This window comes from Stomoxys calcitrans, chromosome 5 (genome assembly GCF_963082655.1).
Source record: "Stomoxys calcitrans chromosome 5, idStoCalc2.1, whole genome shotgun sequence".
In the NCBI taxonomy this organism is placed as follows: domain Eukaryota; kingdom Metazoa; phylum Arthropoda; class Insecta; order Diptera; family Muscidae; genus Stomoxys; species Stomoxys calcitrans.
Window position 1 is genome coordinate 158,087,226 of NC_081556.1, and position 23,763 is coordinate 158,110,988.

The 23,763-nt window shown below is 37.7% G+C and overlaps 1 protein-coding gene across 6 annotated transcripts; it reads left to right on the forward strand.

The window, feature by feature from the left end:
• The first annotated feature begins 1,035 nt into the window (after positions 1-1,035).
• LOC106093709 (TGF-beta receptor type-1) lies at positions 1,036-21,914 on the forward strand. Of its 6 annotated transcripts, none has more exons than XM_059368978.1 (10): positions 1,036-1,232; positions 1,329-1,979; positions 2,039-2,290; positions 6,248-6,365; positions 7,272-7,414; positions 12,326-12,445; positions 16,863-17,096; positions 17,157-17,390; positions 17,467-17,990; positions 20,614-21,914. In XM_059368978.1, the coding sequence occupies exons 2-10, from the start codon at positions 1,853-1,855 to the stop codon at positions 20,794-20,796; spliced, it is 1,935 nt and encodes a 644-aa protein (XP_059224961.1). In that variant the 5' UTR covers positions 1,036-1,232; positions 1,329-1,852; the 3' UTR covers positions 20,797-21,914. The 6 variants fall into 6 exon arrangements, with proteins under 6 accessions (XP_059224961.1, XP_013116286.1, XP_013116285.1 ...); XM_013260832.2 differs by having other exon boundaries at positions 1,599-1,979; XM_013260831.2 differs by having other exon boundaries at positions 1,036-1,979.
• Positions 21,915-23,763: the final 1,849 nt, after the last annotated feature.

A 23,763-nucleotide genomic window follows, 5' to 3' on the forward strand; every position in this document is an offset into this window, starting at 1 on the left:
CCAGGTTTGACGGTATTAAGATGTCAGATTTTTGTTTGCATTCTCTTTGCTGTCATCTTCTGAATGTCATATGGTGCAATTCGCCATATTGTCATCAAACTGACCGACGTTTTGCCAACGCGCACAAAGATTTTTTGTGCATGTGTGTATACGTGTGCTTACATGAGCGGAGAATATGTGAGAAAGAAGATAACAACAAAGAGAATGTAAATAAATATCTGACATCTTAATACTGTCAAACCTGGCCAGTTGTTAAAAGCTGCCCGCGTGAGACCACCTTATTAAATCCGCTTTGCTCAGACACAAAGCTCAACGCGCTCATTCTGTTTTGGCCTTTAAGATTTATCTTGCAAGTTTCAGAAGAATTAAGGTCGAATCAGGTTGAGCGTTAATTCTTGAAAATTCTTTAACATTTACACGTTGCTTTGCATGGCGGATTTAACACGGTGGTCTCTCGCAAACAGCAGGCCAGGTTTGACGGTATTAAGATCTCAGTTTTTTTGTTTGCATTCTCTTTGTTGTCAACTTCTTCCTCGCTAATTGATGAATTGGACCATACGATTTGTGGTTGTTATACAAATGAGACCACCTTTAATTGTTTTGCCATGATTGCTTTGTGGGATTTGTTTGCAGCATTGAACGCAACGTTTAAAAACAAAACTCAACAGGCACAAATTATATCATGCAATCCGCCACCTTGTCATCAAGTTTGCCAACAGAGAAATTTGTGTGCACACGTATACACAGTGTGGGTACATGAGCAGGGAATATGCGAGAAAGAAGATAAAAACAAAGAGAATGCGAACAAAAATTTGTCATCTTAATACCGTCAAACCAGGCCGGATGTTAACAGCTTTTTGCGTGAGACCAACTTTTTTAATTCGCCTGGGAAGTTATGGATTTTTGGCCAATAGGGTTCGAGCTTGGACGATAAATCTGCGAAATGTAAAAATTTTTTAAAATCGCCGTTCTAAATTTTGTTTGTCGACTCCGTGACGCTCCAACGCCTGTCGGCTAAAAATACTCGGCTTGGTTCACTGATTGCGAACCAGAAACAAAAAAATATATAATATCAGGTGATAGGTGATAAAATAAAAACCTCGTTTTGAGATGCAAAATATTAAAATTGATTATTAATTACGGCACCAAAACGTTTTCCACATAAGGCACTATTTAAATACTATCGGTTTAAATAGACTGGGCAACGTAAATTGATAAAAGTAATACCGAAGGTTGGTTTTTTCTTCGTATCGGATAGTCGGTAGAAAGAGCAAGTGAAAAATGAAAAAAACAGATTAAATTAAGGAAATAAAAAATATATTTATTAGCTTGAAAAAGGAAAAATGCCCTTTGAAAATAGCAAACAGAAATGTTGAAAGAATACTTGAATAAATTTTGATTCGAAAATGTGTTGTGTCCAAGGTGTCTTGAGGCTGTTTTCCTTACCCCCATCAACATAACAAAAAGACCCAAGCAAAAACAACAACAACAACCATTATACGAAAGGAAGAAGTGAAGAAAATACAGCGCAACACAGTGACACAAAGGAGGGAGCGACAGGAATTATTGATTTGTTCTTTAAAATGTTCATCGTTTAGTTTTAGGTGCAAAAATATTGACACTCGCTTTGTTTTTCTTACGATAAATGTGTCAACAATTTGTGTTTAGTGGGCCCGCACTGCAAATGTTGTCTTGCATTTATGTATAACATCGATATCGACCCCCAAACATGAGCCGCTGCTATTTAATTAATTTGTATTTGTCGTTGCGGAAAGCAATAGAAAGTACCTCCAAAACAAATTACATGCTTTAGATATGCGCAAACAACAACAGCAAGAGCTACAACGACAAAATGAAAGTTTTTATATTGAATTTATTTAACTATAATTACCACATCTACAATTCGATGCATACTTTGTTTCAAAGGATGTCTGTTATAACGATCCTATGGTGTTTGCTGATAGTTGATGTATGCCACGGTAAGTTGTCAAAGGTTTCTACTTTACTGTAGCTAACAGTCGAATTTCCTCACACCTAGCTTCTCCCATTAACATCAAAACATCATCTGAGAACCAGAGCACTTCATCCTTGATCTACAATAACTTTAACAAACCTTTGGAGTATGGAAGTCAGTCCTTCAATGCTAGCAACGGCGGTGGTAACTCGAGACGTTTTGTGTCTGGCAATGCTGCAAGACCCACTTTTGGCATACGAAATGACTCGATGCCACAAATGTTGGTATCAGCCACACTTTCAACACCTAAGCAGCTGAGGAATAAGCCCCGAGATCGTAAGTCGGTTACATTTGTTGTTTACCTAATGTATCACATGGAAGATAAATTAAATTTCTTAGCGGATAAAGTGTGCAAATATCTCGAAAGATTATCAAAAGGTCAATAACAATTGCATTTTAAATCAAACACAAGATCCAAAGTATAATTTTACACGCCATAGGAACGTGGCTATATTACACAATACCCATAAGTAGGAAGGAATAATTTTTCAAAACATTTTTGTATGAAGGCTAGAAAACATGTCAGTTTTAACAGCCAAGTACATGGATAGTTAATAATGATATAAATAGTTAATTTTAATCATATGCATTATTTCTAATTTTATAAAATTCGTATGTGAATTTTCTAAATGTTTTTTTTTATGTCTATAATACTGGTCACATCGCACACTATTAGTCAAAGTTTAGTTATTTCAAGATGATTTAACAAAATGTATTTGCTTGTCCGCTTTTTTTTGTTCTATCATGTTGAGCACAAATAAAGGGAGAGTTCGAAAATGTTGGATGTGGAATGTGAAATTCTATATCAACTTCAGGTCAATTTAGGTTATGTGAATAGTACATACCGTAGTGCAACATATCTTCATATTGTCACAAAACCACACATCGAAATGAACATTTCTGACACTAAAAACTAAATTTAAATATGATATGTGTCCGTATATAATAGTTGTATGTCTTAAAAAATATGGTTTTGGGTACACCAGTAACGCGAATATTCCATTTCATAAAATAAGAGTTTGTTTATGTTATGAAAGAGTATTTATTTTGACTATAAAGGACAAGGAATTGCCTTCATGAACTTGGTGATTGCAAAACCCTTTAAGCCCATATTTGACGCCTCATTTGGTCCTTAGTATTTGGAAAAAAGGATATCCTCTTCTCCTTAGAGTGCATTTCCGCATTATTATGATTTTTTTATTATTCAATCAGAGCGTGTAGCAAAAAGTCTCAAAAAAGGCCAATGTAGACAATAACAATGGCCTACTCATTAGGGTGTTCTACAATTAATAGCAATATTAAAGTAATAAATGATTTATAACTTAGGCATATTAATATAATTTAGATATATATATATATATATTTTAAATAATTTATCTATATATATCTTATTATAATAAGAAACTACACATAGTTTTTGATTCATTTGAACTCAATGCTTTCTATTCAAAGAATAGCATAGCAATGACTTTATTAAAGTTTAGCAAGAGTATGCTGTTGTCAAAAACACTTTGACATGGTGGATCGTGTCTTCATCAACAGCTTTGTCAAATTGATTAAGGTGCTCTACATACCCAAAGGCTATTGAGTACGGTGTAGGGCACGCTTTTGTTCTAAAACAGGACTCGATTAATCACGAAAGGATTTTAAAGATCAAAGTAAAAGGGTGCAAACAGACAAAACCTTTTTTTTTATAAGATATAATTTCAAAAATAAAACATTTTTTTACAATTTTTCAAAGATCAAGAGATAAAACCATGGCAATCGAAGATCGTAATGCAAAGCAATAGAAATTAAATGTTGTTATTGTTGTCATAACAGTGTATTGTACACTGAGGCGGCAGCCCTTGCCGATGAAGGCCTTCATCGGGCCAATCCGGTACGTACAACCGGCTGCAATGGGATTGATAAAATAAAATGTATACTACATTTAAAATGTATACTATATCGGTAAAATGCTACAACAAAAGATTTTTTTGGGATCTCGATATGCCAAAATTTGTAAACAAGACAAATAAAATTCGATTCGCCGTGACATTTTAAAATTTGGCAAATTTGATTCAACCAATCAAAACAAGAACTTTAACCAGGCGTCTTAAAGGAGTGAACTTAGTCAGTCCGATTGTCTGTTATTATAGTTGAAGGCATTGGCAGTCGAAAAAAAAACTTGACGTTCACTAGATTGAACATCTATACATGAAGATATGTCATACATCAGGCAGCAGTTGTTAGCTTGTTGTGATAATCTTAGATTCTATAGAAAATACCCTGTGTGTTCTAAGCTTATATGCCAGAAAAAAGCAACTTATAAACTGTCGACCGGAAGATGGGAGCCCCAGAAAAATCAAGATAGTTTTAAAAATGGGGGCCCAACCAACCTCCGAAACCTCCACCTGCGCCTGCGCCTGATCTGCCTGTTTACCTGGCATTTTTTTCTGTAATCAGTGATTTTCATTCTCATGGCCAAACAGTCCGCATCCCTCTCCTACGGAAGATTAATGAGAAATAAATGCAATCATTGACCAGCCTAACCGGAAACCATTATGAATAGCATTGGATCCCTTTCTGTCTGGTAATGCACCGCTGTTAATTTGAACTATCTTCTGCGTTTTTTAAACTTTTCTAGAGCTATCACAATGGATCTAAGTTTCCCGAGTGAAGAGAAGAGCGATTGAGCTTGCTAGACACTTGCTTTTCAACCTTATAGTAGTATAAGGAAAGTCTAAAGTTGGGCGGTGCGGACTATATAACAACCTACAACTGCCATTTTTTTTTGATCCAATTATTTGAATTATATGAAATTATTTTAATTGTTATTTTTTTTCAATGACCTTTTTCAAAACTGATTGATATTACCATTTTTGTGATTGAAGCAGTTGGGTGGCACATTGGTAGATTGTACTTATGTATATCGAATTCAGTGGGAAAACATCTTTATGATGCAGGTATGGTACAATCCAAGTTCGTGTGTCCTGTCCACTAGCTGTTCTTTTCCGATGCACATGTTTGTGTTGTATTTCTTGTCCACACAACTATAATTACTTCCTTGCTATACACATGTTTCTGTGCATGTTTTAGAAGTTGTGTTAATAGCTAGGAGGCCACCGTAGCGCAGAGGTTAGCATTTCCGCCCATGACGCTGAACGCCTGGGTTCGAATCCTGGCGAGACCATCAGGAAACATTTTCAGCGGCGGCTTTCATCTCCTAAAGCTGGCAACATTTGTGAGGTAATATGCCATGTAAAACTTCTCTCCCTAGAGGTGTCGCACTGCGGCACGCTGTTCGGACTCGGCTATAAGAAGGAGGCCCCATACCATTGTGCTTAAACTTGAATCGGACTGCACTCATTGATAGGTGAGAAGTTTGCCCCTGTTCCTTAGTGGAATGGTCATGGGCAAAATTTGCAATTTTTTGTTATTAGCTCCTAATGCTAGAAAACGGCAACGCACTCCGGCTCTTGCTCCGAGTGTACAAGTTTAAATCCCGGTCGGGCTCCGTCAAATTTTACTTTTCAAGTTATTTGCGTGTTAAGGCGTTCGCCATTTAAAAAAATTCTTTGATCATCACTCCTAGTAAAAAAGATAACCCATCCAAATTTTTATTGCTTTGTTAATGAATCTTTTTAAATAATAATACCAAATGCTTGTTGGTTGTAGGTTTTACGCCATCTAGTTATATTCAGGCTCATTCCGGCTGTCGAAGGCGAACATCGACAGTAGTCGTAGTTGAAGGCGAGTTAGAGATTTCGCGGTATTATATTTTTAGTATGTTGGATTTTTTGTCTTTCACAACCGTAATACCATTTTCTCGAAATTCAACTACGCCTTCAACAACCGAAATTGGGGGGATTCTTTGAATTAAATGAAATGAAAAATGTTTTCATAAATTCACATTCCCGATGGATGTGGGAAACTTTAGAGAGGACAGAGACTGTTATTTCAGAAGAAAGTGAGGGACGTGTCTTAATATTTTTTTAGTAATGTAATGATTTGATTATAAATTGCAATCCAACTTCTGTTGCGTCGGCAAAGGGTGAGATTTTAGAAAATTCTACTTCTGTATTGAATTCCATATAACTGTCCAAATTATTAGTAGCTGAAAGTTTCTTTATACCAATACTTATTTCATGTTTTTATATTCTGGAACTAAAACCATACGATTTTTTAGCAACTAAACATAGCTTTTTAGCTTCCCATGAATAAGTATACATATTAATCTTTATTTTTCTTTAGGTCCTCTTAAGTGTCATTGCGACATATGCAAGGATAGTAACAATATATGTGAAACGGATGGTTATTGTTTCACCTCGGTACAAAAGGAAGCATCCGGCAACACAATATTCAGTTACAGGTAAGTGTGTATGCATTTGTTCGATGAGGTCAAGATGTGTTCTTGCTCTTGACATATACTGGATGTTTAGTATATATAAATATATACTACCACCTACGTTTTTTTTTTGTTTATTTAATTAATATAATTTTTTCTTTGGTATAATTGTTATATAAATCATGTACGACAAAACAACAACAAATTGTCCACCCATCGATCGATGGATCCGTAGATGCCTTCATTTATCACAAACTTTTCCGCCTGGCCGATTTGTATGGTGCAATGATGGCCGACATGGTGGTAGTGGATCAACGACCAGGCCGGTTGATAGCTATGCTCACGAATGTTGCAAAAATTTTGATTTTTGTAATTTGAAATTGTCACCCATTATCAGAAGTGTGGAAAAAGGTGGGCCGCATCCCTACTAGAGTGACGACAATGCCACCGCTTTACAGTTGTTTCTTAAAATTTGTTCATCGCTCCTTCCCCCCTTTCTAAAAGTCTCTCTATCACACATCTAAATGCGTTTTGAAATGAAGTTTTTGTTTCAACCAACGTCCTACCCAAAATAGGGAAACTAATAACGACCCACTATCCACCACACCTATCTAAGCAGCAGCAGCCAAACGAGCAGCCAAAAAAGCTTAAATAATTATTTTTGAGTTTGTATATAATTAAGAATTAATCTTCTGTACGTTACGTTTCTCTAATTGAACTACTAACTCCACTTGTGTTAAGCATTTTGTTGATAGGCTGTGTTTGATGATGAAGGATGTGTTGATGATGAATAGTAGTGCGTACTACCTACAACCATTTAATTCTAACAACTGTTCTGTTTATGCGTTTTCTTTTTTTTGTTTTGTTTTCAACTTAACCCTATTCACCCGACTTTTATTGAATGCTCTTCATTGTTATTGGTTTTGTTAGCTGCCTTGATAAGAAATACGATATGCAACGGGAGCCTTTTGAATGTTTGACCAGCAAAGAAAAACAACATACCTATGTCGTTCAGTGTTGCCATGTGGATTTCTGCAACAAAAATGAACTCTTAAAACTGAAGTTTGCCGAAGGTATTTCCAAAACAGAAATGAAATTCATAAAACAAAACAACAAAACTGTACTCTATTTCTACTTCTAATCACTACCACTACTACTTCTAGTTTCTATTACGACCACTACTGTTAATTCTTCTTTTTTAATTTGCTAATTTTTTGGCATTAGACACACATACATTCAAAATATATACATATATATATATATATATTTGTAGTACATGCATATCTTATCCAAAGATTTTAGTTTCATGTCTAATACTAGGGGCGGAACAACAACTGCAATGACAATGGCAACAGTTAAGCAGCGTTTAATGCATTCCATTCTTTTTTTTATTGTTGCCTTGCACTTGCTGTTGGTGCGGGATGTTATGTTGTGAAGGCCCCTACTATTATGATAATACGTATTATATACTGTTTTCTCTTGTATGCTATTCTTTATCCCCCTCTCCCACACCCCTTGCCCCCTCACACAATTACACACACACACGCGCATTCACAGTTATACACTACTTTGTATTTTGCACACGTCTCAGACGAAAAGAGTCCTGCTAATTATCCCCTTTGGATTAGGAAACATCCCAATATGTATATCGATCTAACTTTTTCTAATGACTAATTTGTTTGGTGAATTTTTATGCAAATACCAATACCGCCGCCAGCCACTACTTCTGCCATTTATAAAAATAGTGAGTTGAGTTGATTTTGTCTTTATCTAATATGAACAGTTGTCTTAAAACAGAGATGGGTATTGTCCATTAGACGGACGCTCCAGTCTAGAAAATGAATATTAAATGGCTTCAATATGTATATCGATCTAACTTTTTCTAATAACTAATTTGTTTGGTGAATTTTTATGCAAATACCAATACCGCTGTCAGCCACTACTTCTGCCATTTATAAAAATAGTAAGTTGAGTTGATTTTGTCTTAATCTTATATGAACAGTTGTCTTAAAAGAGAGATGGGTGTTACCCATTAGTCTAGAAAAAAATATAAAATGGTTTCAAATGCATTTGAAAGTTAAAGCTGTTTTAGAACCTCCCGATTTCACATTGATCTACTCTTGTCTAAAATGCGATTTCGATTTTTTTAATATTACTCCCATAAAATTTGGTCCTCCAATTTAAATTCCTAAAATTGGTAAGACTTGCACGCATCTATTAGTCTTAATTAGAACCTTGGTCTACAAACATAGGTATTACAAAGCCCCTGAAGTTTAGGACCAAATTTTCATAAATTCGCTAAAAATTTGAATTTTAGTTCGAATATAGCAATTGGTTGCCGTTCGGACTCGGCCACCAATTGTCGTTCGGGAGGCCCCTTATCATTGAGCTTAAACTTGAATCGGACTGCACTCATTGAAATGTGAAAAGTTTGCCCCTGTTCCCTAGTGGAATGTTTTTGGGCAAAATTTGCATAGCAATTGGTAAGGAGCTGCAGTCATTACATTTGGGAATGCTTAAATTGGAATCCAATGAATACTGTACTTGTACTTAGTTCTGATTTATTAAAAAGTACTCATTACGTCTATTAAGATGAAAAACGCAGCGCGCCTTAGGTGAATCCAAGAAGTTTGTAGTTATAGTGCGATCTAGACCATATTGAGCAGGAATGTCGAAAGTTCAGAAAGCTCATTGTTCCAAATTCTGTAATAATCGGATAAAAATGTGACTTTTTGAGCTCAAGACAATAAATCGGAAGATCGGCCTATGTGACAATCACATCTAATAATAAATCACAATCTAATAAAACTAATTTTTTCAATGTCATTAAATCGGACACGTGGGCTCAAGAATCGTAATCGGAAGGTAGTTCTGTCTGAGGGATATACCCAAATATGGTTTAACCTGGACCATATAAGGAACAAGTTTCAATGTGTGTAACAAAACTCCCTGCTTTAAATTCTTCGAAATCAGGTAATGAATGCGATTTTAGGAACTTAACCAGCGAACGGACAAAACAGGCATCTGTAAAAAATTTTTGTTCAATATCTTCAATTTTAAAGATTTTAGTGTGGTTACCATTGGCAGACGATCAATAATATGTAATATATACTTAATAGGTGTCGAAGTCGAGGTTTTGACTTGTTGTATTTAATATATACAGTGGCACAGAAAAGTCTACACACCAAATTTCTATAGCAAAAATTGTTGCCATATTTCCCAATATTATGATTGCAAATTGCAAATTTTGCCCATGAACATTCCACTAAGGAACAGGGGCAAACTTCTCACATATCAATGAGTGCAGTCCGATTCAAGTTTCTAAGCTCAATGATAAGGGGCCTCCCTTTTATAGCTGAGTCCGAAAGGCGTGGCGCAGTGCGACACCTCTGTGGAGAGAAGTTTTACATGTCATAGTACCTCACAAATGTTGCCAGCATTGAGAGGGGAAAACCACAGCTGAAATTTTTTTCTGATGGTCTTGCCAGGATTCGAACCCAGGCGTTCAATTTCATAGGCGGACATGGTAACCTCTGCGCTACGGTGGCCTCCTTATTATTATTAGCTAAGAGTTTTAAGGTAAAATCTGATCCTAACTGCTATTCTACTCCTAATTACTCAAGAATTCTCCCTTCATAGCACTACTGTAAAGTATAACATCTTAAAGCTTGCTAAAGAGTAATCTACTTAGGTAAAATTTAAGTCACATTGTGCCTAACTGCTATAATCGCTTTTTACCGTAGCCCAAGAACTGTTCTTGTCACTAGTCTATATAAAAAAAATCGTAACATCTGAATTGCTCCACCTAAGCACTTTCTCACCTCCAAATCTATGCAGAAAGTTCAGAAACTCTTTTCCTCGAACTTTTGATAGCAATCATGTTGTGTTTGGTATATGAAAATATGAAGGACGCGTAGGAAATCGCTGTGTCCACAATAACTAACTGTACATTTTGCCCACACATTACATAAAGAAACAGAAGGGAGAATTATTTCAAGTGTTAACTTAATGGCAAGGGACCTTCTTTTTAAAGTCGCGTTCGAAAATTTCATAACCACCGTTGAAAAAAATTTTGGTGTACGATCAGCGTCGTAGGCATACGCTGCTCCATGGTGACCTCACTGTATTTACTACTGTGGTAATATTTCCCATCTTACCATACATTTTTAAGACATTGCAACATTTTGCAATGCACAGCACTGCACTATGTAATGCGGAAAATAACAGGGATACAAATGCATTTCCCTGTTAAGGCTCATACTATATTCGTTTTTCACATGCGATGACACATGTTTTTCACGGTTACTATTTGGAAACACTACAAAGATCTTTTATGAAAATTTGTTCATAAGTATCACTCATGGCTTATGAATGAAATCACCAATTTTTTTATACCCTAAACTACCACTGTGATACAGAGTATTATTATTTCATGCATTTGAGACGAACGCTATTAATTTTGGCAGAAATCGGTTCAGATTTAGAAATAGCCTCCATATATATCTTTCATTCGATATGGCCTTTTAAGGCTGTAGAAACCACAATTTTGGGCCGATCTTTACTAAATTGTATATTTGTTTAAGGTGTTCTATTTGACGTCCCAATATGTGTGCAAAATTTCATCAAAATCGGTCTTGATTTATATGCACCTCCCGCATGTATTTTTTTCTCGATATTCGCTCCAAAATTGCGGTAGCCAAATGTTGGGTCGTATTTTAAAAACGCCTTGCCTTTTAGCATTTCCTTAATGGTTTTGCTTCAAAATCTATTATCTAAAAAAGTAATCATCAAAGAATTTCGGTAAAAGCGAATATAGTACCATCCTCTTTACGCATGCCAATGACTGTATCCAGTAAAGATGTGACACTTCCAATTCAATTTCCTATCTCAGATCACTCCCAAGTATTTGACCTTCTCGAATATCGAAATCGCTCTGTTGAGAAATTGTAACTCTATAAACTGGCTCACCTTTGTGATTCTCGTAAATAGCTCAGATCTAAGTCTTCTCTGAGTTAACATTCAGATCCCTAGGTCTTTCAGTCCTTCGGCATAGCTTATTCGGTCTCGTACCCCTGAGAAGTATAATAAAATTGTCTGCGTAACAGTGGTGTTCCAAACCCTTCTTAGTCAGCGGTAGACTACGAGTATTTATGGTGATCACTCTTAAAAGTGGCGATAAAATCCCCCAGCTTGTGGCGTGCCCTGCGCCTGTCCCTTATACTTACACACTTTAGGCAAGTCCTGGTCGCGATGTAAATGTGGAAGCCAGATGGGGCGCCATTTCATTATCGCTTAGTTCCATACGTTTCCTGTTTTTGAAGTAGCTTGGCGCAGAATTGACGGTGGATGTGAATGTGGACTTCTAGAATTGTCAGGCCTTCGGATGTTTGTTATGTTATCTTGGGCTGGCGCCATATTCTCCTTTTAGCAATAAAATATGTAAATACTTCTTAAAGCTCCTCCCACTTAAGCTTAACATTGTAAAAAACCATGGTGGTGGATGGGTGTGCAAAGTTTGGCGCGGCCCCAATTATGTTATTAATGAGGTTAATATGGAGTAATCTTTAAGCTCATTTTAAAATTTGATCGATATCATGGCCATTGTAGGAGAAAAGGAAGAAGTCTTTAAGTAGGAAACCGAAAGCAGTATTTCCTTTGTATCTTATGCCTTAATAGTTGTCTCAATTTTGTTCGCTTTCAGCCAGGCTTTAGAATAATGGCTTCTTCTTAACCCAAAGTTCATCATTTTTAAATGGTTATATTCTGGAGGAAGTTTGTGGAAATTTGGGAGAACCTTGAAAATGAAATTCTTCTAGTTCCGATGAGCACGAAAACAATGGTGTTAGTGATAATGTTATGATGAGTCTATTTTTAGTTGGGTCTTGGTTTTTTTCGTACATCTTTAGTCCTCTACTTCAAAATATCTACATATATTGCATTTACCGACTTTTGTTTTGCACCTTTAATTAGATGCTTCTCTGTAGAACACCATATACCGCCTGAAGATCCGGCCTGGTGTCACGAAAGCACCTCTGAGTCGTCTGTACAATGTTGCGAAGAAGATTTCTGTAATACAAAAGAAAATTATACGGGCGCCTTGCCAGGTGAGAGTTTAACTGTCAATTATATTTGCCATAATATTAGTGCTACTACAAGTACAAACAAAAAATAAAAAATATAAAACGTATGAACTCATCATTTATTACAACAATAAAAAATAAACAAAAATCAATTAAAAACAGATGTTCAGCACTCTCATCATTATTATCATTATGCCCATTCATAGTAATCGGTATCGACTCCAACATATCATTTATTATGTTTTAAGAATCATAGACCTCCATAGACCTCGCTGTATTTCCCATACATATTTGCCAATAGGAGGTGTGTCTTTGATTTCGCTTATTTTTTGGACCATCAATTTTTTGTGTGGGTTTTGTGTAACGTCCATTGTTTTCGTCATTTCGTCACTGTGTTTGTTTTTCTCGAATATTTTGGTGGGTGGGTTATAATGGTGGTTATAATGTGAAGCAATGTGAAGTTATGTGAAGCTTAGGCGGGACCAAATGCTTTCTCTTTGGATGTTTTTTTTTCTCTTGTTTTTCTCACCCACATTTGTATTTGCACCACTTGCATCTCATCTGTATCATTGGCCATATTGTGGTCCTAAGTCTCAAGAATTGAAATTCCGCTTCCAGGATTTTGTTTCGCCTTCAAGATTTAAATAAATTTCGTTTGGGAGTTTTTTTAGGTTCCTGAGATGTCAAATCGAAATGCCGGCTGGTTTAGTATGCCCCACATTTTGAAAAAATAGCCGAATGCAATCTAATGGAATAGGCGCTTGCCATAAATCCACCCAATACTTATGACAATTAGGTGGATTATTAAATGGACGTGAGCGTTTATTATGTACATACATACATACATTGTATTTTAAGAATGAATTTCTTGGTTGTTTTTTCTTTACTTTTTGATTTTGTTTTTTTTTTTCACTGTATTTATGATAAATGGCTTTCGTTCTATTAACCAAATTCCTCAAAACTTATGCCGGTCCTTATGCACATTATGCACGTACACATACACAGAAAAAAAGCCACAAAAAGTTCCTAATAAGAAATAAAAATGAGTAAAAAAGAAATTTGTTTAATGGAAACGAAAAATCGAGACGAGCTACATTTACTGGCAACGAACGTTGTTAACGAAAGAACATTTCGAATAAATGTCCACTGTGGTCCATATATGGCATTAGGCCAATTATTTACTTAGAATTCAGACAAATAAGAGCCTTCTAGAGTTTAAGGAAATCAAGTCTCATGTCAGATTATGTGCCTTCTAGAATTTCAAGGCCTTACATCTTTAGGTCACTATTTTTGCCGACCAGATACGATGAAAAGTTGGACCTTACAGAACCTATTTCATACTATGATTCTATTGTACATCAGGTAGATCAATTGTTTATTGCAGTTTTTTAAGAGATTTAAGCCTCCAATCAAGGGAGGATAGTGCATATAGTTGATCTTCCAAAGATTAATACAACTAGAACGGATTAATAATAAGGATTTTGAAGACTTAGAATATTAAATATGAAAACTTTGTGTGGTCGTACGGAAAATCATGGTTTAACAAAGACTGAGCCATTATCTCTTAGCCAAAATAAATCGCATTTGGTTGATAATTGGTGCTGCCTGGTAAGCTGCTATTTCATTAAAAAAAAATTGGTCAACTTTTTGGCCAGCTGAGAAGCTTCTTGCTTTATTCTTGCGGTTCGAATATAAAAGTGGAATATCGAAGTTGTCAGTAGTGACACCAGTATTCGGTGATGAGTCTAATGATATTCATCGTGCTTATGCTTATGAAAATATACAATAAGAACAAAATGGTAATCATTGTTGCAGAGCCGAGGAGTTGCCAAAATCGAAGTATTAAAACCGGCAAGAGTTCCACTTTTAAAACCTGGCAAGGATACAATATAAAAAAGAATTATACCGGCCTATTTGCCGTGTATAAAATATATACTTATCTGCGATTGCTCCCAAATAATAAGGGTTCCGAAAGATGCACAGCAAGGCTAATGCTTCAGAAGCTAAAACAGGATGACAGGACCTCAGTCACTTTTGGCGAAGTAACCGTGAGTGATCCGAAGAGATGCGCCGTCACTTTATTGTGCATCCCGAGAGTGACAGGGCAAGGAGGAGAGCCATACGCCGTATTCGTGGTCTCCGAGCCGAGGCGTTGGGTCCCGACGGAATCTTTACGTTGATGTTGAAGAATCTGGATTTACCTGGAGTTGAGTGCCTTACTGCTGTCCTCAACCTGTCTTTGAACACTCTTATAGTTCCCAATGTCTGGAAAATGGGCAGAGTGATCCCGCTACTGAAGCCTGGAAAGGACCCGAGTTTGGGGGAGTCGTACAGACCGATCTCCCTTCTCTCATCAGTAGCTTGAGACGCTTCAGGCATTACTCTCCCCGAGTCTCGTAGGAGAATTTCCATTCGCCCAGCATCAACATGGATTTCGAAGACTGCATAGCACAACAAAAGCTTTGCATGCCATCACCGCACAGCTTTGCCGTGGCTTCAATAAGCCTAGGCCATGTGATAGGACGGTCCCCGTGGCACTGGACCTATCGAAGGCATTCGACACGGTCAGCCATGCCAAACTATTTGAGGACTATGCCAACACGTCCCTGAAACGCTGGGTCGCGAATTATCTGTGTAGTCGCCAGTCATTTGTGGAATTTAGGAATAAGAATTCGAAGCACCGTAGATAAAGCAGGGAGTTCCCCAAGGTGGGGTGATATCTCCGGCACTTTTTAACCTTTACCTATCCTCCATTCCACCCCTTCATTCCGCCTCCTCCATTCCACCCCTTCATTCCGCCTCCTCCATTCCACCCCTTCATTCCGCCTCCTCCATTCCACCCCCTTCATTCCACCCCCTCCATTCCACCCCCTCCATTCCACCCCCTCCATTCCACCCCCTCCATTCCACCCCCTCCATTCCACCCCCTCCATTCCACCCCCTCCATTCCACCCCCTCCATTCCACCCCCTCCATTCCACCCCCTCCATTCCACCCCCTCCATTCCACCCCCTCCATTCCACCCCCTCCATTCCACCCCCTCCATTCCACCCCCTCCATTCCACCCCCTCCATTCCACCCCCTCCATTCCACCCCCTCCATTCCACCCCCTCCATTCCACCCCCTCCATTCCACCCCCTCCATTCCACCCCCTCCATTCCACCCCCTCCATTCCACCCCCTCCATTCCACCCCCTCCATTCCACCCCCTCCATTCCACCCCCTCCATTCCACCCCCTCCATTCCACCGCCTCCATTCCACCCCCTCCATTCCACCCCCTCCATTCCACCCCCTCCATTCCACCCCCTCCATTCCACCCCCTCCATTCCACCCCCTCCATTCCACCCCCTCCATTCCACTCCCTCCATTCCACTCCCTCCATTCCACCCCCTCCATTCCACCCCCTCCAAGCCTTAAGGTATATCTACATGATCTAGAGCGTGAGGTTCAGCGTTACAAGAGAGAACCTCTAGATCAAGCGGCATATCAAGCAGGTCTAGACAACATTCATGCAGACATGGTAGCAGCTGCGGTAAATGGCTACCGCCTCCCATTGCACCTAAAGAAATTGACCTCCCCCGGCAAACCAGAGTGGTTGTGGCTCAATTACGTTCCGGCAGATGCAGCCGCCTCAACTCCTACAGGGCAAGCATTGATGCCGTCGTGCAAGATGTATGTCCCGATTGTAACCAGGGACCGCACGATACATGCCGCCTGTTTAACTGCCCAGCCAGACCCAGATCCCTGTGGACACACCCCATCTTAGTCCCAGAGTTCATGGGTCTCGACACTTAACAGAATCAAGCAGATGGAAGATAGAACACAACAAAGTGCTACAACAACAACAACAACGCTAAAACATATAAGCCCCTATGCTAACCAGTACAATTTCTGAGGTGGATATGACCTTCGACCTGCTAAAGAATGTTTTAACAAGTAAATAGTGTGGATAGAAATATGTATCTTAACCAATTTTTTCCGTATTTTCCGTTTGTGGTTACTAACGATATCACAACAAATTCCTAGGCCAAGAGATATGGACATTTGAGTTATTAAATGCCTAAGAAAATTTATGTTTTCCGTTTCGTTGTCAAAAGGATAAAAGTGAAAATTGTATTTAAAAATCATATATTTTGCTTCGATTTTTTTTCTTCATTAATTTCTTTATTGGAATGTTTTTTTTTCTGTGTACGCTTTCACCTTTCGTTTTATTTTACATACACATGTACATAGTTTGCTTATATAATATCGCTTGCATGACTGAATGATTGTTTTTTGGTTCTTCTAAACTAAAACACACTGTGGTGGCTTTAATTGTTGCACATAGAAATTTAGAAACTACATTTACATGTAAATATACTCGTATATGAACAAATGAAGATCTAAGACAAGTTGCCTAGAATGGAGCAGAGATGAACTAACGAAACTGACCATATTATTAGATTATCTACCAGAAGAGACCATCAACACATGGGTGCTGGTCGCCATTATATTTGGGGCAACCCTTCTTGCGTGCCTGTTGGTGTTTGTGTCGTGGTGTTTCTATCAGAAACGTAAACAAGGAACAAGTCGAGCACGTCCATTTGCTCCCGAAGATTCAGTGTATGATCCCATCTTGAATGGCGGCAACACGCTGCAGGATATCATTGAACTGACGACCTCGGGATCTGGTTCAGGTTTGTTAAAGATTTGATAGCGGAACTTTGGAAAGCTACAATCCTGTTTGTCTGTTACAGCCGGTCTGCCGTTATTGGTGCAACGTTCGATTGCTCGACAAATACAATTGTGCCATGTCATTGGAAAGGGGCGTTTTGGCGAAGTATGGCGTGGACGTTGGCGCGGCGAGAATGTGGCCGTGAAAATATTTTCAAGTCGTGAGGAGTGTTCATGGTTTCGTGAAGCAGAAATCTATCAGACCGTTATGTTGCGGCATGAAAATATCTTGGGTTTCATAGCCGCCGACAACAAAGGTAAGTGCTGGCTGTTTTAGCATTTTGTAAGCATCTTCTTGGTGACACACACACACACACACACCATCTTTTCCAGACAATGGAACTTGGACTCAGTTATGGCTAGTCACAGATTACCACGAAAATGGATCGTTGTTTGATTATCTAACATCGCACACAGTGGACACAAAGACAATGCTCAGTATGGCTTTGTCTATTGCCACGGGTTTGGCACACCTCCACATGGATATAGTGGGTACACGCGGTAAACCGGCCATTGCCCATCGCGATCTGAAGTCAAAAAATATTTTGGTCAAATCGAATTTGACTTGTGCCATTGCCGATTTGGGCCTAGCAGTGAGGCATGTGGAAAAGAATGATTCTGTGGACATACCATCGACCCATCGTGTCGGTACCAAACGCTATATGGCACCTGAGGTATTGGATGAGAGCATGAATGCCCAACACTTTGATTCGTACAAGAGAGCCGATGTTTATGCCTTCGGCTTGATACTCTGGGAGATTGCACGTCGTTGTAACATTGGCATGATATACGATGAATATCAAATGCCGTACTATGATGTAGTACAACCTGATCCCAGTATTGAGGAAATGAAAAAGGTAAGTGTGAATGAAACAATAAAGATGACAGAATTCTTTGCATTATATCCATGTGAAGAAATTGTTCATGTTATTGATTAGAATCTGTATTCATTTTATCGGCATACTTTGGGTATGAGGGGTCATTATTTTCTGCCTGTATTTGTTTGCAGTGGAACTTCTCTAAACAGAACAAGTGCAAGTTGAAATTCTCACACAAAACAAAACTCACTTGCAGAGACAAAAAAAAAATTGCTGTATAATCCGTTAAAATACATACGTCTTAATGGGAAAAATTTGAACTTGAATCGGACGGCACTCATTGATGTGTGAGAAGTATACGACTGTTTCTTAATGGACATTTCATGTGCAAATTTGCATTTGTACGTTACATTTTCAACGACTACTGTGTCTAGTTTTTCGTATACACCACTCAATGCTCTGTGTTTGCTTTGCGTGTGGTGTGTGAAGAACAATATCAGCTTAACATAATTTTTGTAGTGGCCGGACGACAGATTGGAAACAAAATCAAAAATACGAGTTTAAAATAAGGTGCGTTGTGTTCGGACGACAGACAAAACAAGTAAACATGTGCTAAGTTCGGCCTGGCCGAATCTTGGGAACCCATCCCAAGGATTCTGTTAAATTTTACGTAAATTAACTTAGTTGAAGGGCATATACGTGTACTTTACGTACCAAAGTTCTGCCAAATTGGGCAAAAATTTAATCTTGTAGAGGCAACATTTCAAATCAGATAACAACTGCAGTTTCTAGGGAATGAAATTGTCAAAAGTTCTGCCAATTAGGCAAAAATTGATGCTTATAGAGGCAACATTTCAGCCAAATCAGATAACAACTGCAGTTTCTAGGGACTCTAGATGTCAAATCACCAGGTCGGTTTGAATGGGAGCTGTATCAGGTGCAAGAAGTGCTTCAAGGAGCTCAAGCAGTCAAGTCCAAGAACCACATTATATGAGAGCTAAATCCAAATCTGAACCGCAATGGCCGATTTGTATTCTCCAATGACTTATATCAATAAGAAGTGGAAATTTTCGAGCAGCTAGCTTTACGCGTTCGACCGCTATCGTAATTTCAGCAGACGAACGGAGAAAGGTACGGACATGACTAGATCGATTTCGATCGATGCCTAGAAGACTAAGAACATTTAAATTATTATGGGGTCGCTGATCAATATTTCGAGGTATTACAAATGGAATGACTACTATCCACCTCCATCCTATGGTGGTGGTAATTACAAATGAAAATCATTTCATAACCAAATAAAAATTCAATTTCTGTTTATTTGTATTCACATTTATGTTTGCATATTTTTGAACTTAGGTTACATAAAACATACATTTTTTCAGTTTCATTGAGCTTCCATTGCAGGATATTGTCCGGCTATAGACCATTTTGTTCAATGCTTTCTATTCAAAGAATAACCTAGTAGAGAACTCTCAAAAGTAAAATCAACTGTGTGATGTTGCTAAAAAGCATTTGACCGGCTACCCGTATCGCGATTTCGGATTCGCCATTAATGGCGAAGCGGGATTCGTCAAATGGATCATAATGCTTTACATACCAACCCAACTAGAGTAGGTTGCAGTTTCTTTATAACGAGGTTTCTCTATAACACGTGGTTTTTCGTCGGTCTGCTTTTAACCATTTGCAAAGTTTCAACCCATTACGAAGGGCTCCATGGTATTAATTTTCAATGTAGCTTAATCGAGATCAAAAAATGAGAGAAATCGGAATTGAGCATAAGCAAACTTTCCCTTAAATATCCGTTTAAAGATTAGTGGGGTATTTTTTCATACATTTGAAGATGCTCTATTAAAGTTTTAGCTCAACGCTATTGTAAATCCGTCTGTCTGTTGAAATCACGCTTTAGTCTTTAAAAATTAAGATGTTGCGCTGAAACTGTGAACGTATACTTTTTACTATAGGCGGGATAAGTTCGAAGTTGTGTTGTAACAGACTATAGATTGATATAGCCCCCATATAGACCGATCTCCCGACATAAAATTTTGGATCAGATTTTGCTGCAATTTGGTTACGGGGAGAGCGCCATATTTGGAAATAGCTGCCCTATAGATCGATTTCCAAAATTTTTTCTCGATTTCGAGATGTTTTACAATACTCATTAGAAGATGCGAAGCAGGTCACCGTAACGCAGAGGTTAGCATGTCCGCCTATGACGCTAAACGCCTGGGTTCAAATCCTGGCGAGACCATCATACAATTTTCAGCGGTGGCTATCCCCTCCTAATGCTGGTGACATTCGTGAGGTACTATGCCATGTAAAAACTTTCCTCAAAAGAGGTGTCGCACTGCGGCACGCCGTCCGGACTCGGCTATAGAAAGGAGGTCCCTTATCATTGAGCTTAAACTTGAATCGGACTGCACTCATTGATATGTGAGAGTTCCTGTTCCTTAATGGAATGTTCATGGGCAAATTTGCATTAGAAGATGCGACACCCATTTTGTGTTGTGTTGCGAGGCTATTTTGCCTCGATGTATATCTGACTTACTCTGTGTTGTAGTTCTAGGTTTAGATTTGCCACTTTGTATAGCATTGTAGGACTATGTTTTAACTATTGAAAACAAATTATTGTTTTGGTTTATAATCCCTTTGTTCTTTTCAGATTGTTTGTATTGACAAAATGCGTCCCAACATTCCAAATCGTTGGCATGCTTCGGATGTGTTGCACAGTATGGCTAAGGTTATGAAGGAATGCTGGTATGCGAATCCAGTGGCGCGCCTTACAGCACTTAGAATTAAAAAGACTCTGTCAAATATACGAGTCGAGGAGAAAGTCAAAAACTGATGTGTGTCATGGCAAGCACAAGAAAATCAATCTGCACCACCATTGATCCCCCTACCCATTCAATTTCAATTTCAATATCGATATTGATTGATTTGTATCATGAACACGATTACATCGATGGGAGCGTTGACAAAAGTATATTTTTTATGTTTACGAATGAGATTTGAAGAATGTAGAGATAGAGAGTGATTTACTACGATATCCTTAAGTACGTTTGCCCAAGACGAAAGCAGGGGAAAAGGCCAAACGCAAGTACAACTGTGCGTCATTTTCACACGATGTGGTAGGAATTGACAGACCCAAGGCAATAGCCCAATAAAATATGAAAGGCATCGTGGAGAAACGATTAATTAGCCGTCCTCTTGGAGAAGTGTCTTCTTTGGAGAAGCCTTTAAAAATTCCTCGACCATGGGTGGATATGCTTGCAGTCATCGCATCGTTTGTTGATGACATCCCGGCGGACGCCTTGTCAAGCAAAATATTTTGGGCAACTTATATTTTATTTTTATAATTTTTTTTTTGTAAAACATTTTAAATGTTTCAAATTAGGTTACTCAAAGTTATTTTTAAGGCAGCTACATTTAAGATAAGTCGTTTGGCAACGGCTATAAGTTTGAAACCGGAGTAAATTATGCAAAAATCCTGTTTTCTGTTTTGCCAAAAGGCAAGTTACGCTCTATGTTTCTATTCTAAGTTAAATGTACCTAATAATTATTTATGTATGATGTATGTATTTGAATTTACATGTCCCAATCGTTACGTATGTATATACTACTATGAATATCTACGTACCAGAAGGAACAATATTCGTTTGGTAATATTTAGATGGACAGGCAAAACACAGTGCGCGACAGACAAGCTTCTTCAATTATATTAATTATTGTTTTTCGAATTATTTTAAATTTCTACGAAACCAAAGAACCAAATGGGTTGGCCCATGCGATTACATTGCATGATGTATGCATGTATAGCGAATGGCAGGACCCTTGTCTAAATAATAAAAAGCAAATCTTGTTCCTTTGCTCTACACACTTCGCACCGGAGGTGTTTTTATTAAACAAAACAACAAAACAAAAATCTTGTAAATATAACACCAATATGAAGTTAGAAACTAACAATTATTTGATTTCTTTTTTGCTAAGTGAGTTTAAGTTGTACCCATTAAGAACACAGGCATACATATACATATATGAAAAACAATAGCTGAACCGTTGTATATCCTTGTAAATAACCATTTTATATACATACACACACACACACACACACACACAAAAAGCTAATTATAAGTACTAACTGTAAAGTTTTTCAGCTGGATTTCGGAGGATACTTTATGGCAAACCGTTTATTGCTACGTTTTTGTTAAATACATTTAATTTCAAAGCTGTTTATTTAACCAACTCCTTCCACGACGTATATTGTTTTGTTTTTCTTTATACACAAACACACATGTATACACTTTCCTAATATGTTTATTATTATACTACAAACACACACACACACACACACACACACACTCACACTCAAATATATAGATCATATGTTTTTATACGAAACACACAATTTTGTTTTGCTGACCTTACCTATTCATAGAAAAAAAAAAAACAAAAAAACCACATCCAACCTACCCTGCCTACTTACATACTTTCCGCTATGGATCGATTATGTTTTTTACAACACTTCACAGAGTTTAGAACACAACAAAAGACTGCCATAAACCATAAACTAAGTTTTCGTTTTAACCCCTTTAATGTAATATACAACAAATATTTAATCATAATTGCAACAAAAACAAATATATATATATATATATATAAACTAAATCTGCTAAATTTTTAAATAACATCATCGTTTATTTTGTAAAATTAGTTTTTTTAATAAAATATTTTATTTATAAAGTGAAATGTGTTTTTTGTTGTTTTCTTCAAAAAGTGAAATTTTGATATTTAACTTTTTGATGTGTTCAACAAAGTGGCTTATATTGGGTTGCCTAAAAAGTAATTGCGGATTTTTTAAAAGAAAGTAAATGCATTTTTAATAAAACTTAGAATGACCTTTAATCAAATATATAATTGCCATTTTGTTCGATAACCTTTTGCCATCTTCCTGGCAAATTTAGTTTTCCACGCTCATAGAACTTCTGGCCTTTATGTGCAAAAAACTGAACCAAGTGCGATTTTATAGCCTCATCATTGCCGAAAGTTTTACCATTTAAGGAGTTCTGCAAAGATCGAAATAAATGGTAGTCTGATGGTGCAAGGTCAGGGCTATATGGTGGATGCATCAAAAGTTCCCAGCCAAGCTCACTCAGTTTTTGGCGAGTGACCAAAGATGTGTGCGGTCTAGCGTTGTCCGGTCGCTTCTCCTTGATGGCTGTATTCAATTTGTCCAATTGTTGACAGTAAAGATCCGAATTAGTCGTTTGGTTCCTTGGAAGCAGCTCAAAATATACCACACCCTTCCAATCCCACCAAACAGACAGCATAACCTTCTTTTGGTGGATATCAGCCTTTGAAGTGGTTTGAGCTGGTTCACCATGCTTGGACCACGATCGTTTTCGACTAACGTTGTTGTAAACAATCCAATTTTCTTCTCCAGTTATGATTCGTTTTAAAAACGAATCGAATTCATTGCGTTTAAGGTGCATATCACAAGCGTTGATTCGGTTTGTTAAATCAATTTCTTTCAATACATGTGGTACCCATATTAAAATTGACGCCAAACAAACAAATGTAAACAAAATTTCGCGCACTTTTTTTCTAAAGCAAGCTAAAAGTAACAGCTGATAACTGACAGTCACAAGCCGTTGAAAAAATTTGTCAACGCCGACTATATTACTACTATATTACCGACAATTACTTTTTGGGCAACCCAATAGAAGGTTTAGAAAAGTGTCTATGCAAGAGATGCTTTGGTACGTTAGGATTGATTTTTTGCCAAAGGTCTTTCAAATATCGGAAGAGCCTAAAA

Bases quoted from the DNA above. Each gene is read 5' to 3' on its own strand.
- LOC106093709 (XM_013260831.2), top strand. From the start codon at position 1,853: ATGAAAGTTTTTATATTGAATTTATTTAACTATAATTACCACATCTAC. The intron at 6,366-7,271 runs GTAAGTGTGTAT...TGGTTTTGTTAG, and splicing joins AACACAATATTCAGTTACAG to CTGCCTTGATAAGAAATACG. The intron at 12,446-16,862 runs GTGAGAGTTTAA...CCATATTATTAG, and splicing joins TTATACGGGCGCCTTGCCAG to ATTATCTACCAGAAGAGACC.